The 14,992-nt window shown below is 38.1% G+C and overlaps 1 protein-coding gene across 3 annotated transcripts; it reads right to left on the bottom strand.

The window, feature by feature from the left end:
- Positions 1-2,946: 2,946 nt before the first annotated feature.
- Positions 2,947-14,702, bottom strand: sall4 (spalt-like transcription factor 4). 3 transcript variants are annotated; one of them, XM_039735460.1, is made up of 4 exons: positions 14,454-14,702; positions 6,889-9,330; positions 6,081-6,385; positions 2,947-4,448 (listed from the first exon to the last, which is right to left on the bottom strand). In XM_039735460.1, the coding sequence occupies exons 1-4, from the start codon at positions 14,518-14,520 to the stop codon at positions 4,026-4,028; spliced, it is 3,237 nt and encodes a 1,078-aa protein (XP_039591394.1). In that variant the 5' UTR covers positions 14,521-14,702; the 3' UTR covers positions 2,947-4,025. The 3 variants fall into 3 exon arrangements, with proteins under 3 accessions (XP_039591394.1, XP_039591396.1, XP_039591395.1); XM_039735462.1 differs by having other exon boundaries at positions 6,255-6,385; XM_039735461.1 differs by lacking the exon at positions 14,454-14,702 and adding an exon at positions 11,478-11,818.
- Positions 14,703-14,992: the final 290 nt, after the last annotated feature.

The raw sequence follows: 14,992 nt of genomic DNA, 5'->3' as shown, positions 1-14,992 counted from the left end.
ACATTTCACTCTAAACATAAAACTTTTCAACTTCTTTAATACGATGTTAGAACACTAGAAAAGCTGTAACAAAAAATGCCACTCTGCCCAACAAGTTCACCCTACCCATCATCTAGATTGTACAAAATAAAATTAACTCAAGCTCTGAAGACTTTACATTACTTGGTAATTTCAAGTGTTCATAGTTCTTTGCAGGAATGATACAACATCCTATCGGCTTTGATTGCTTCCGTCCACTTGTCTGAATTGGGATGGATCAACTATGATTCCCAAGTCCTTATTTCACATTTCAGACCTTCCTGTGGGCATTTAAATTTAACATTTTAGATTTTTATTTCCAACTTTTTTTTTTTTTTACTTCCATTTTTACTTCCAACATGTCATAATTTAAAATTTACTTACATCAACCAAGCCTGTAAAAAAACCCAGAGAGTCCCTCTGTGTCAAATATGCTAATTTTATTACCAGCCTTTCCACCTAGTTTTCTTTTGGAAACTTAATCAGCTTAAATCTTTATTCTTGTGCAAGTTGTTTTATATACAATATTTATATAAAATATACATTAAAAAAGCAGCAGCTCCATCACGGTTCCCTGGGTGACACCACTTTTAACATCACCTAATTTTGAAAAAGATTATCCTAATCATAAGTATTTCCATTCTATTCCCATTACGTAAACTTGCACAACTCGGTGGAATAGAGCTCGCTGCAAGATGCTGTACATAAAATTGTCAGACACTAAACTTCAGTAGTTGCACTTCTCAAACTGCCACATTTAAATTTCAGTTTAAAAAAAAAAAAAAAGCCACCACACACCACTGCAAGGTGACCCAGTTTCAGAATGCTTCTCCAACCTTAAGCAGCAAGACAGGAAGATTGCAAACCTGAACTAGGATGTTCATGGTCCTTGCTTGAGGTTTACATGACCTTATGGCGATATAAGCAGACTTTGAAAACAATCAGTTAGCTTTTCTTTTCATGAAGGAAGACCTAATAAAAATCACAGAAAATTAAATTGTTAGACTGTACATGCAAACAGTTTGATGGAAAATCCAAACTATTCAATAGTATTATATATAAAAGTTTTTTTTTTTTTATATATAAAATATTGCCCTAGTACTGTTAAGATGTGTAAAGTCTAATCTTGTTCCTTCAGGCTGTCACTCAACCTAGTGTCTTAATCAGATGTCAGTCTATACTTGGAGGGGGAAAACCAATGGATCAGCACAACTGAACGAGTCCACTATAGTGCAGATTTCTCTCTCAGAAATTCCAAACAGGAGCTTATTTGATTATCAAATGTATACACTTTCATAAGGCACTAAAATCCTTTGGTTTAAAAATTTTTCATTTTTTTTTTTTTTATAAAAAGTGCAAACAATTACCATCTGCTAAGAGGGAAAAAACCAAAAAAACATAACTGAAAAGTTTCACATCTTGGGTACTGCAGGAGGATCTGGTTTTATTCTAGAGAAATATATACACTGGTAGCAGCTGGACACAGAACATTAGACTGGCCAAAATGATGGATTACATACATACACACATTTAATCTTGATGCTTTTGGCACAAACTAAACAAACATTCTGAAACCTGGAATGTTGAAAAAGTAATTCAGTGGTTTCCAACTTCGGCCCTTGAGGACCCCTGTAGCTGTTGGTTTTTGTTCAACAAATGACACTGACTGATAAAAGGCTGAAACTACTTCAGGAACAGAATCGCTTGCAAGCACACGAATAAATGCAGGCAGTGTGGTACAGTGTTTAAGGCTTTGGACTTCAAACTCTGAGGTTGCAGGTTTAAAATCCCACCACTGGGACTGTGCGACACTTAGCAAGTCAGTTACTGTACTCCACCTAGAAAAAGAAATGTAGCCAATTGTATCGCAAAATGTTGCAAGTCATTATGGATAAAAAGATGTTGGCCAAAGTGTAAATGGCAGATTAAATAATCAAATCTTCTAGATAAGTGGAATACAGATCTTACTTTACATTTTTTGCATACAATATACATAAATTATTGCTATATTGGGGGTGGTAAAGCAAATGATTTTTTTTTTTATGACTGGCATTAAACCTGAATAGGAAAATTACCAAGAGAATTAAGAACTCAAAATAGCAAATGTTCCTAAATTTCTCAATTAAAAAACTAGCACTTCTGTTTTCTAAAGGGGGAGGGGGGGAACCCACCACACACGCACACACAAAAACCCAAAGGCTGCAGCCATCAAGGTCTTTTTACCACCTTACCATACCATCCAAAACAAACTGACAAATCTTACGTACTCTAAGATATAAAGCCAAGTTAAAGTCTAGAGATTTAAGTGAAAATTCAAATTTTGGACAGATGTACATACAAGTTAACTTTTGAGACAAATCAATACATTAAGGACTGCACCATCTTCAAACCAGCTCAGGCAGCCTGCACATTTAAAAATTACTAAATTTATACTAGCCATGGCTTTATATCCACCCACCCTAGAAGCCATATTCCCAGAAGTAAATGTAACTTCATATTTAAATATAAGAGTAGGTTACTGAATAATGCCTGATCTTTATTTTATCATGTTTTATGCTAGTAAATGTTACTACTTCTTTATCTTCTGAAGAGTGGGTGGAAGTTTCAATATGCCCATTGCAAAATTGGCTGTTCATTAGTCTAACATTGTATTGGTATAACCAGGAAGCACTTAGAAATATAAAATACCTAATTATGTACTGGGAATTGAAAGCTGGATAGTGAATCTGAATTGGAGAATCACCAAGGGGTGGGAGTTTGAAGAAAGAAAAGGCCATCCTCCTTTTACTCAAAGAGATCAGAGGGTTTAAAAAAAAACCCCTTTGCATACATAGACAAGGAGGATTATGTAACAACTATCCATCAGAATGTGAACATAATTTCTAAACTACAAAATTTAGTGAGTAGAAACTTCATAAAAGGCAAATGTTCTCATTAGGAAGATGGGATGTCAAGAGTTTTATTTAAACAACTAGTTTAACAGATCGGTAATACATTCAATATGTAAACAAAAGATGAAAATCCAAAAGGGAGGTAGGAATATTAATAAATCACACATAGATCAGGGCTATAAATATTAGGGTAAGGGGCAGGAAGACCTAAACAAAAACACTGAAATTCCAATTAACAGATCCTCAAACAAGAGTAGAGAAATTAAATCTATAATGCTACACATGGGATCTCTAGCTTAGTTTTAGAAAATGTTTCAGAACTCAACAAAAACTACACACTACACTTCAAACCTAAAGCTTTCCAAACAGTGTTGGGGGAGGAAAAAAAAACAAAAACACAAACAAAACCCCCCAACAACCCACAGATGTCAGATATAGCAGTTAAAGTGCAGACACAGTTTAAAGTGTTGTCAAGAGTCAGCAATAAAACCCAATATACTTGCAAGATGATTTAAGTGTAAACACATAGAACCTTCACTTACTGTCATGAGTAAGGTGAGCACATCAGGCCACCTATACCAAATATGGACAGTTTAACCTGCCAATCCTAAAATCCATATTAAAACTGAAGTATACCAATTTAGACAGCTAAGCCCAAATATATAGCAATGCATGCTCATAATGTACATTCAAACATCTGGGGCAGAGTTGGGGGGAGGGGGGTGCAAAAGGGATGACAGACATTCGTAGTTACCCGCATATTTCAATGTACAAATAGTAAATACAAAATATTCACTCTACAGTAGTTTATTCCAAATTCTATTAGAGAAAAAAAGTAAACTGTTCAAAGAACTGTGGCAGTTTAACAGTTAGATATGCAAACCTGTACACATCAAGTTACAAAAGAAAGTCACTGAAAATGACCTGCATTATTTCCAAGATACAGCATACCAGAAAGTGATTGTACTCATCCCGAGCAAATATTCAGCAATTCAGTAGAAATGTAGCCACAATAAATCCATTTGTATATTTCACAGGGAGAATCCATAGGTTCAACAAATGGACACTAAAGGAGAATTTAGAATTTTTCCCTCAAAGAATTTCAGTGGAGTCAAGTTAATTCACTGCAATCTTGCTCTCCTCCAGGAAGTGTGGGAATTGGTGCTTTGGTACATTCTCAACTCCAGTTTTCTCAATTTCAGCCACTGAGGCAGCAATGCCAGGCTGTGATCCATCTATTTTGGCCATTCCACCATTAGACCCGATTAACGGACCTCCTGCTAGGCTTCCAGGAAGTGGGATACCACCATTTTGGATAACAGAGATTTCATTGGTCTTCATTGCCAGACCATTGGTAAAGACTGCAGCATACTGATTCCAAACAGATGGATCAAGATTAATTGGCACCATCTCTTTGGATGTGGGAACAATTTCTGTCATAATCTTTGGTTCATTTCCAAGCACTGGAATAGAGTTATCAAGAGACAGTCTCCTACCACGTCTAGCAGAGTTATTCCACATGTGGGTTCCAACATGTACCTACAAAAGACAAAACAATGTTTAGCAATTCTATTTTAGGAACTGTAGAAAGCAGTTCTATGGAGGACATTTTATTGATTTTAATTAGAAAATGAACATTCCATACAGTCAAGTGAGATTTATCAAAGCAAAATTTGACCCCCACCCAATGTGGCTTAAATTCCAGAGGTGGGAGGGGGTTAGAAATGTTATGAAAAGGGGATTACTATATTAAATTCAGAAATTAAATATTGTAAATATGCAAGGCTGCGTAATATGGCCTATAAATTTCCTTCATGACCATTTGGATTTAGAATATTTTAATATAGCATGCTTCGAAAGGAATAAGGATGAAATAGCAGGTTTTTATTCCTTGAAATATGGCCTACCAAGGGTTGACATTCGAATGGTTAACACCATATTGTTTCCTTTAGTATTTTTGAGATTTCACATTAAAATGAAATAGAATACTGGAACATTTTGCAAAAAATGAAATTGTGCACTTATGGACAAGTACATTAAGCATTATAGTTAAAATTATTCAGTGTTGAGTCAAGTTTGTTCTGAACAAACTTTGGCTTCAGTGCTCTAAACCATTACACATGGAATGTTTCTACTTTATTTTTCTCATACTTGTGTCTTGTACTTAAGTGATAGGGAAAGGAGCCAAAAAATTTCATCAGTTGGTAGCAGTAATGGAAAGCAATCTCTATCTCAGTAACACTGCTTACCTCTGTTTCTCCCTATGTGTGTGCTTTGAGAAGAGCACATGAAACCTGCACTGGTTGAAAACAAGAGACACTGGTGGCACTGCCACCAATGCAAGTGTCTGAACTACTGATGGTCATGTAATTGCAGTTTAAGAAAAACACAAAAAAAAACCACACGCCTTCACTTTGCATCAATGTGGGAAGAACATTCTATATAAACCTCAATCCATTCTCTACTGGTATAGATGGAATAGGAAAATGCATATTACATCATTGTACCAGTGCTCCATTAATGCTTGTTTTGCCCATGGCTATAAATTCCACATGTAAAACTTGCCCATTATTATTCAGTCATCTTTAAGTCAGTGGTGATGCTGCCTATGTTAAATGAAAAAGCATTTCCTCCCATCGCATCTACTTGAGAGTTACGGAATGAAGAAAATATCCTAACGAGTTACTGTGATGCTACCTCCACCCCACCTCAAATATTTAAAATGGCCTGAAGCTGCTTTAAAAGGATGGATTAATCAATCCTGCCAAACAATTCATGGGAAAGGGACAGCATACCCTAGTTAACTTTGGCTAGGCTCAAAAACAGCCCAAGAATGGTTTTGTACATAAATACCCTTCCAAGATTTGCTCTAAAAATATTTGTTTATACAATGGCAACACTGCATTGTCCAACATGCAACTCGTGCCTTATTGACGACCTAAAAAAAAAACCCATGTAGGTATATCCAAATACAACTCCTTGGTATATGGGCAGCATCTACACAGTTCCCCAAGTGGATTTAGTTCAATCCACAAAGCAGTTTGACTAGGCTTTAAAAAATGTCTAAAAATTACCCAGGGACAAAAGAATAAAAATAACCCATGGACCATTTCAGGCCAGTTTCAGATTAAAGAATTTAGGCGGGAACAAGCAGCATATTATTAGCAATACCTTGAGGTTTCCTTTGGTAGTAAATGCCCTTCCACAAATAGTGCAAGCGAATGGTTTTTCTCCAGTGTGTGTACGCTCATGAATTTGCAGAGCACTTGCAGAGGAAAAGTTTTTTCCACAGGTATTACAGATATGCTGTTTGGCTGAACGGCGAGGCAGTACTGGTATGTTCACCTGCACTCCTGGAGGAAGCGGTTGCTGAATAAATGAACCATGGGAGCCCAGGGGTCGTTCAGCTGGGATCTGCAATTCCAACTTGACTAGACTTGGAGGGACTCTTACAAAGGTTGGAATGTGAGTTGCACCTAAAAGTAAAAAAAAAACAAAAAAAAAAAAAACAGCACTTAAGTTTGAAGCTCAGTTTTGTACACATGATCAAACTGCTTCCAAGCAAGTTTTAAATAAACTTCTGAATGATTAACCCACACCCCCCATAACAAGGGCAGAGTTTGGAATTTGGTCATCAAGTGCCAAAAACACACACACAACACACCCCCTAAATATCAGCCTCATAACTTATTGAGGGCCACATGAACACACCAGTAGTGTGCAGGTGCCAAGCTCCAAAGCAAAAATAGAGGATTTTCACTGCCTGATAAACTTCAGACACTTGAAGTCTTCAGTTTCCAATCATCACATCCTAAGCTAAGAGGATGGAAACTAGACAATAGTTATAAATAAAACAAGTTTTATTAAACTGCATATCAATGCATTATTACAATATGGTACATAGGGCTAGGTCAAGTACAGAATAAGTTAATTGGATGAAGCTGATAAAAAGCTGAACATATGCACACTCATCACTTACTGTATTCTCCATTTGAGAAATTCAGCCCTGGTTCCTCCTTAATTGCTTTTGGTATGAAGTTTCCAGAGGTCAAATCTAAAGCTCCATTATGTTCTGCATCACCAGTGTCAGACTGTGTTTGAACAGCTACCCTAGAACCCTCTTCTGCATGGGTGGACTCTGGAGATTTAGCCTGGGTACTTCCAGCTTGGCTAGGAGATGGAGATGAATTAAAGGATGCAGAATCAGAAATACTAGGGCTTCTGCCATTTTGGTACTCTGCATCACCTGGGACAGGAGAGGAATCATTTGTGGTACCATCACTTTCAGATCGAATACTCCCTTGTCTCTGCAGACTCAAAGCAGAGTTGATGCTTTTCATTTGATTTTCTAAAGCAGACAAGCCAGAAAACATTGGCAGGGGTGAAGGAGACTGCAATTTTTGAGACAGGGGTTGCAGTGGTTGAGGTTTTGAGGAGTCATTTTGTGCTTCAAGAGATTCCTCAGACATCTCCATGTCATTTAGGTTCTCCACAAAACTGTGGAGCTTTTTATCATCCAATATGGAAGAGTCAACATCAGGACTGTCATACAAGCCTTCTGGCAATGGAGTATTTGGGATTTGCCCACCCATGTGCATCCGAATGTGCTGCTGTAGAACAACTGCATTAGTGAATTTCTTTTGGCAGATTGGACAAGAATGTTGCATTTTCAGTGGGGTGTTTGCTCGGTGGACACTGTAGTGTGCCTTCAAGTTACCCTTAGTTGAGAAAGCTCTTCCACATATTTTACATTTATATGGCCGCTCCCCAGTGTGTGTACGGTAATGCATTTTCAGTGAGCTCTGGCAGCTTAGCACTCTATGACAGATTACACATTCATTTGGATCATCAGTCTTCTTCTCCAGGCTTTCTACCATTTGCTGAAGTTTTGATGTTTCGGATCCTTGCTCTGGGTTTATTCCCCCACTTACAGCATTAAGACCAAGGCCTTCAGGGGATTCCAGCCCATGGTCTAATCCCAGATCCTGACTGAACATGCTGGATGATATAGATGCTCCTTCACTTCCTGAAGAGGGAGGTCTTTGAGAAGATCCTTCAGGTCCAAGTGCAGCATCTGAAGTTATTTTAAGGCCATGCACCATGGGTGGATGAAATCCAGAATCAGTCGGCACTGTTGATAAAACTGGTTTACTATCCACAAAATTACCCTCATCAGGTGGCACAGACATTCCATAGGGAATTCCAGTACTTGTGGGGACATTGTCTAGATGTTCTGGAACTGGACAGGGATTCATCCGAATATGGGGGTATTTTTCTTTATGCCTCTGGAAATGCACCTTCAGGTTTCCTTTGGTTGTAAATCTGTTTCCACAAATATTGCATTTATATGGTCTCTCTCCAGTGTGAGAGCGAAGATGAATCTGAAGCGCACTGTCATTGCCAAACACTTTACCGCAGAACTTGCACTTATGCTTAAACAGTGGCTCCTCCATTTTACTTTCAACAGTTATATTAGGTGGTTTTCCTTTCCCCTTTTTCAAATGATCCAGGCTAGCTGAAAGTGGAGAAAATGGATTCTGAAATGCAATAGAAGCAGGGGTCTGAGGTAGAAGATTTGGAAGTCGAGGTGCTAGATTTGGGAGAACCTTTGGAAGCTCAGTCTTGGTAGATAGATATCCTGCAGTCCCTACAAGATTCCCAGGATTTCCAAAGTTTGTATGAGGTAGTTTTGCCTGTTTCAAGGCCTCTAAAGAAACACTTTGAGTGCTTGTTTTTTGCCCAATTAAAGCAGCAGCAGCAGAAAGCTGCTGTGATAAATGAGCACCCAAAGCTTTCAGTGGGTCAGCAGCAGCAGCAATGGAAGGATGAAGGTCATGAGGAGCCATCATTGCCACTTGAATACGAATCTGCTCTGTCAGTTGGATCTGCTGAAGTTGCTGCTGCTGCAGACAGACCAACTGCTCCAAAATCATAGGAATTGCATTTAAATTAACAAGAGGGGGAGATGCTTGGTTACTGGAGGAATGCTGAGTTACTGCCACTTTAGTGCCAGACAAAGTCTCTAATGTCACATTAGTGTTTTGCATTTTAGAATTTTGCAAACTTATATTAGCCATTGAAGTCTCAACTGTACGACCTTCTTGATTTTGGGATGCCTCAAGTTTCTCTCCTGGTGAGGCCAATTTGATCTTTGGCTGCACGTTGCTAGCAGATGGGCCTTCCACAGGGTTACTGGTAAAGCTAGGAGGAGACCCCTGTGAAAAGTTATGAGGCACAACACTTCCCTCACCATCTTTCATTATTAACACTGGTTGATTTTTATCACATGTCCTTTTATGATCCAAGAATTCATTTCTATCGAAAAACTCTGCACAGCATTTATCACAAACACTTGTCTCATCCATCCGAATTCTTTTTTCGGCATTTCCATCTTCCGTTATCTGGCATTTATCATCAGCCTCTAAAAAGGTATGGTGGAAACACACACAAACAAGAAAGAAAAGCCAGTTAGTGTGGGGCATTTTTTGGTGGAGAAAAAGCACAAAAATTTAAGGTAATACCTAAAAACACATTCCAAAAAAGTCCATGTATTTAATGCAATAAGCAAAAAGCCCGTACATGTCATAGGCAACTATTCCTACACAAGAACAGAAAATTAAGGATAAATAGCTCCTCCCCAAGCCAAAAATCTCTTCTTGGGTTGGAGACCACATTTGAAATGCAGTTTAGGCTGAAGGTTTCATCAAATTTTCTTTATGATCCAACCTCAATATAGTTCAATTAATCTTAATTTCACGTACAAGATGCCTATGATTTACCATCTAAAAGGTAATGGTTATGAGACAATCATATGACTTATCCATTAAAAAAAAAAAAAACACAGAATAGTAGCTGGAATTGATCAATATCTTGGCAAAGTGATTTTACAAACATTCATTCTTTCATAAGACATTATATGGTGATCTTCATTGAGTCCGACAGTTTTACACTAACCAAATATTACTTGGAGATTAAAATTTACAATAGTATTAAAATTCAAAACAGCCATTATATAAAAAAAAGCCCAAAGTATGGCCTTTCTGAAATTAAATTTTCATAAAAGCATGCAGCCAACTAAACAGATGCCCAGTTGGAAAAGACAAAACCTCTCTCAAAATTTACCTTTTCAAAAGTCTAACTTGACATCAAAGTATTCATGGGTGGTAACACATTCACACACCACAAAAGCAACACCAAAAAAAGGGATCAAATCAATTTGATCTAGTCTGGTTTGGCAGGGACTATAGCCTGCAGCATCACGCATAAATGAATTACCCACAAATATAGTCACTGTTGTAACTGGTTTTATAAAGGTTTGTGGTGGCGGGTTTAAGATATCAGCCCAAGAATACATGCTTTGTAATCTAGAAAATTTACCTTTGGGATTTTATAAACCCCCAAACACCACACACCAGATTTTTACAGTCCATTACTTCACTCCCACAAGGTAAAGCCATAGACCACTAAACTTAAATTCTGTGCAACAAGTCAACCCACCCCCAAATTACAAATAACTCCACATTCAAAAGATAAATAAGCCCTCTGGTACTTAATGGCTGTAGATGAGCCGAAGCACTCCCACCCTGCACATTTAACAAATTAACCTCTTGATAAGTCTTTGTTTGCTTTCACCCCCTCCTCTAAATTTAGAATTCCAGGAATGTTCTTTAATAGCTTTGAACAACCAATAAAAATGGGGAAGGGGTGGGGGGTGGATAAAAAGCCAAGCTCAAAAGTGCATTACAGTAACCACCAACTCTAACAAAGCCAAACATACTGTACATGCAGATCACAGTGACCTATGAAATGATACCCAAACATATGCCAACAAATTAAACAATGTATACACAGGAACATAAGCAATTATAACTTTAAAGCCTCTATAGAAACACTTATTGGCCTTTACAAGGCCACAAGCAAGAAGGAAATGTAATGAGATTCCAAAAATATTCTAAGCCAAGGGAAAGTTTATATACTTGGGATCCAAATTACTCCACCATTAACCCCCCAACTTTAAACTCAAACACTTTAAACTTTGTTTTCTCATGTAAAGCCATGAATACTCCATATCAGACTTTCATTTTCCAACAATTTACCCCATCATTCCTTTTGGATAATGAACTTGCAGTACCATATAGACTTCTGGCTTAAAGAAGCATTTGTAATGTATGGAAAGCCAGCTGTGACCAATAAGAACACAGGAGGGCACTCATGTACTACATATCAAAGACAATGTTCTTTTCCCTTACCAAATGGTCTTGAATATCCCCTTGAATCACAGTGCTAAACCTTAGAAATAAGGGTTACAAATTCACCTGTCCGAATACGGAATCTAAAATTATAAATGCATAAACAAAAATACTTAAGAGGATAAAAGTCAAACAACTTTTCATTTCAGGCACACTAAGTTGTACATTTCATGCATGCTTGTAGGAAGCCAAGTTGCTATAATGCTGATAAAGAAATGCTGTTACAGACACAATTGATAAACTTTGACAACACAAATCTAAAAATGAACTCTTCAAAGTAAATGAAGTTACAAAAATATTTGAAAATGGCTTAGCTTACCTGACCAAATACAAGTATGCATTGAACCACAGGTATAATCCTTAAGATGGTTTTGCAGAACAGCAAAATTTATCCAGCAAATTAAGCAGCTATATTTTATGAACAAAGCTTTGCAGCAGACACACAAGTCATTTACCAATGCTACAGAATTACCAAGACACCGATACTTGAAAACAACCAATTATCATCAATATGTTAAAATGGTAAATAACTAAAAACCAGGATTCAACAGTGCAAGTATTTTTAAGGCAGGTGGGGAGGCATTATGACCAAAGACATTAGTTGTCAAAGGTCAGCACCCTAACTCTGAGCCTAGCATTTGCCTTGCAAGGCACCAAAGCTTAGCATTAGTGCTTTGCTACAATGTGATTGGTTTAAGACATGAATGGGGGTGGGGCAGACAGAACTGGGCAGGCCTACAGTAGCTTCAAATGCAGAATACTGTTACCATACTAAATTCAATTCACGTCTCCATTATAAAAAACACTTCCAGCTACACATCAGTCACTCACATTTAGCAAATTAGTTGAATACAAGGTAGACTAAAACAAATGTCACCCACTTTATAAGGTTATTGTTGAAGGGGTCTCTAGTCATTTCCATGTACCCAATACAGTGCAATATGCTGGCTCCATTCTCTATGCTGTAAACAAAGCTGATTTAAACCAATTTTTGTTATTGCAAAGTTTGCAAGTTAAATAAACTACTGAGGGTTTAGTGCAGTTCAGGTTTGCTGCTCTGGGAGATTACAAGGAAGAGTGGCTGTATTGATATTTATTATGCATCAAGTAAATGCAAATGGATACTTTAACGGCCCCATTGTGATACAAACAGATTCATTCATATGGATGGTATGGACTAATGGCCACCTGTTTGCATTCCTGACAAACTGTTGTATTTTTCAATTGCTAGTCTGAAAGGTTAAAGACATTGTTTTCTGGGGTGTGACAATGGAGGACAAAATGCCCAACCTCTATAGACAAGTTTTTACCAAATGCGTTGATTAACACAATCCAACTAATCCTTATAGCAACAAGTTATGTTATTGAGCAATATTATGCGGTACACCACCAAAAAGAAAACAACGTTAACTACTAACAAATTGGAAGATCGGTTTCGTTTAATTTTTAAAAAGTAATGTACCATTTTATTTGCAACAAGCGGTAATTACTTAAGAAAACGCAAATATATCTGTGCAAAACTAATTATGAACAGCAGATGGCGCCCAAAGCATCCAAAACGGTGGCGCAATATTCAAGCCAGGTACTGTACTGGGACGCCAATAGCTAACATCGCAACGCGCAAATTGGAGCTCGCTCCTCTGAAACAGGTCAGCTTGCCATAATGCAAACAAAGATATTAAATAGGTTAAGATAATTACAGGTTATTAATCCTCATTCTTCAAATGAACGCCCGAGACGTTTCATCGATACTGATCCATATGGCACATATGTGAATGTATTCAGGTAGCAAAAATAAATAAATAAATAAACGCACACGCGAAGGGTGTCCAGTTATGCATCAACAATAAAGAAAGGGGGCGTGCATGCGCTTATAAAGTTCTGCTCGACCTCCAGATGAAACAGATTCCATCCCCCACAGGCACAAAAGGAAACACAGTCATGCATTAAACTAAGGATTTATAACCTTCTGGTCAGTTTGCTCACAAGGAGTCGCATCTGATGGCCGCCACGTTTATTCAAGGAAAGTACAAAGTAAAAAAAAAAGTTGTCAATACAGGCAAACTAAATGTACAGCAAGTGAAACTTGAATGTTTCAGTTTACTATAAAAAAGCCAACTTACATCAGCTATTTAGGTCGAGGCAAGAATATTATATATATATATATATATATATATAAATAAATAAAAAAAAAAGTTCACCCTGTAAAAACACATGGTGCTTTATTTATACAAACACGCAGCATAAAACGGTTAGTAACAAACAAAACATTTTTAAATGGATAAAACAGCTTTAGGATAAAATCGGTACGTTCGAGATTTTTTAGCAAATTACTGATGCATAATAAAACGATAAAATTTGCAACTTTCATAAACTTAATAAAAACGTCAGTATTTACTACAAAGTTACAGAATTCATCCAATTACGCCTATACGTTCTCATGAACACACCGATATATTATATTGATGTCACATACACTTTTGTTAGAATACCGGTAATTTATAGAATTACCGAAAAATACAGCATTTGGTATTCAGGCGTTTGTTTACTACAGCAGATTAAAATAACTTTCCCGAACAAACAAGGGTGCCCATACTGCTTGTTCACCCAGATAACACGTTCGACCTCCCATAGGCCGCTGCTGACCGCTGATTTATTGTAATCTGAAAGAAAAAAAAATCAAAGATGGCTGGAGGTCAGGCTGCAGCCAGAGTCCGGAGCGGCCGCGACCTCGTCGCTTCCTTTCGCCCCAGACGCACGCAGCAAACATCTGGGAATGAGCGGAGCGAGACTTGGATGCCCTCTGACTTGGCACCGCGTCCCTCCTTCTCAGCTAATTTGCCGTTTCCTAGTCCGCTTCAAGTTGGAGCGGCACGCGGAGCTGGACCAGCGGTAGCGACCCGTGGGAAGCTAACCCAAAACAAACAATAACAAAAGAATAAAAAGTGAAAATTTCGAGGATGTCGCGTGCAACAAATTAGTAAATATTCTCTATTCACATCACTAGTCACCAACCTTCTGGCAGGAGGAGACAGGAGTCTCCGGCTACGACTTGTAGCTTGTGCGGTTTTCTCAGATCCGCATCGATTAATCTGCTCTTCGGAGATGTTCTAATCCACGCATGTAGTAAATTTCATTGCGGCGAAAATAATCGTTATTTTGAACGAAATAAATTAACAACTATTCAGACCAAAGTCCATCGTTAAGTGGAGGAAAAAACCCTCACACACCAAACAATTGCAATCGAGAGCTTTACTAAAGTTGCTAGTGATGCGGCTCGCGTGGCGGCACTCACCGTGTTCCTCCAGGCTGCGCCCGTCTGAGCCCAGGTACTGCGGCTTAGCTTGCTTGCGTCTCGACATGGTGCAAGCATCGAGAGCAATATAGTAACAATATTTTCCTCTTTACAACAAATTCTTAGAGTTGGAAAATTAGTCCTTCAAGTAGAAATGCGCATGTCAGAATAATTATGATTATCAATAATGCTTTGCGATTTATCATGGGCCCCTGACAGCTGATTGGCCCGAGTCCAAGTGCTTGCAGATTATTCAAATCAACTCCATTGATGAGAAGAGGTTCATATGGAGAGGGAGGGCGTACGACGAAGAGGTGGGGCCTAAACACACCCACCCACACCCCCACCCCAGACCATGCGCTCATGGGAGTTGTAGTTTAACTGGGTCCTTAATTTGTAGTTGGGGGAAGATTCGTCGAATCAGCGTGAGATACTCGTTCACAAAAGTGAGGCAAACCGGCAAGTTTTGCTTCCCATTTCCCAAAAACTGACGTTTTCAAAGCTCATCATTTGCCATACTACATAAAATCGTCCATATC

This window comes from Polypterus senegalus, chromosome 14 (assembly GCF_016835505.1).
Source record: "Polypterus senegalus isolate Bchr_013 chromosome 14, ASM1683550v1, whole genome shotgun sequence".
Lineage (NCBI taxonomy): Eukaryota > Metazoa > Chordata > Cladistia > Polypteriformes > Polypteridae > Polypterus > Polypterus senegalus.
This window is presented reverse-complemented; position numbering and strand designations above follow the sequence as displayed.

Coding starts and splice junctions, on each gene's coding strand:
- sall4 (XM_039735460.1), bottom strand. CDS start 14,520: ATGTCGAGACGCAAGCAAGCTAAGCCGCAGTACCTGGGCTCAGACGGG. Junction 9,331..14,453: donor GCGCAGCCTGGAGGAACACG/GTGAGTGCCGCC, acceptor ATACCTTTTTAG/AGGCTGATGATAAATGCCAG. Junction 6,386..6,888: donor TTTCTCAAATGGAGAATACA/GTAAGTGATGAG, acceptor TTTTACTTTTAG/GTGCAACTCACATTCCAACC.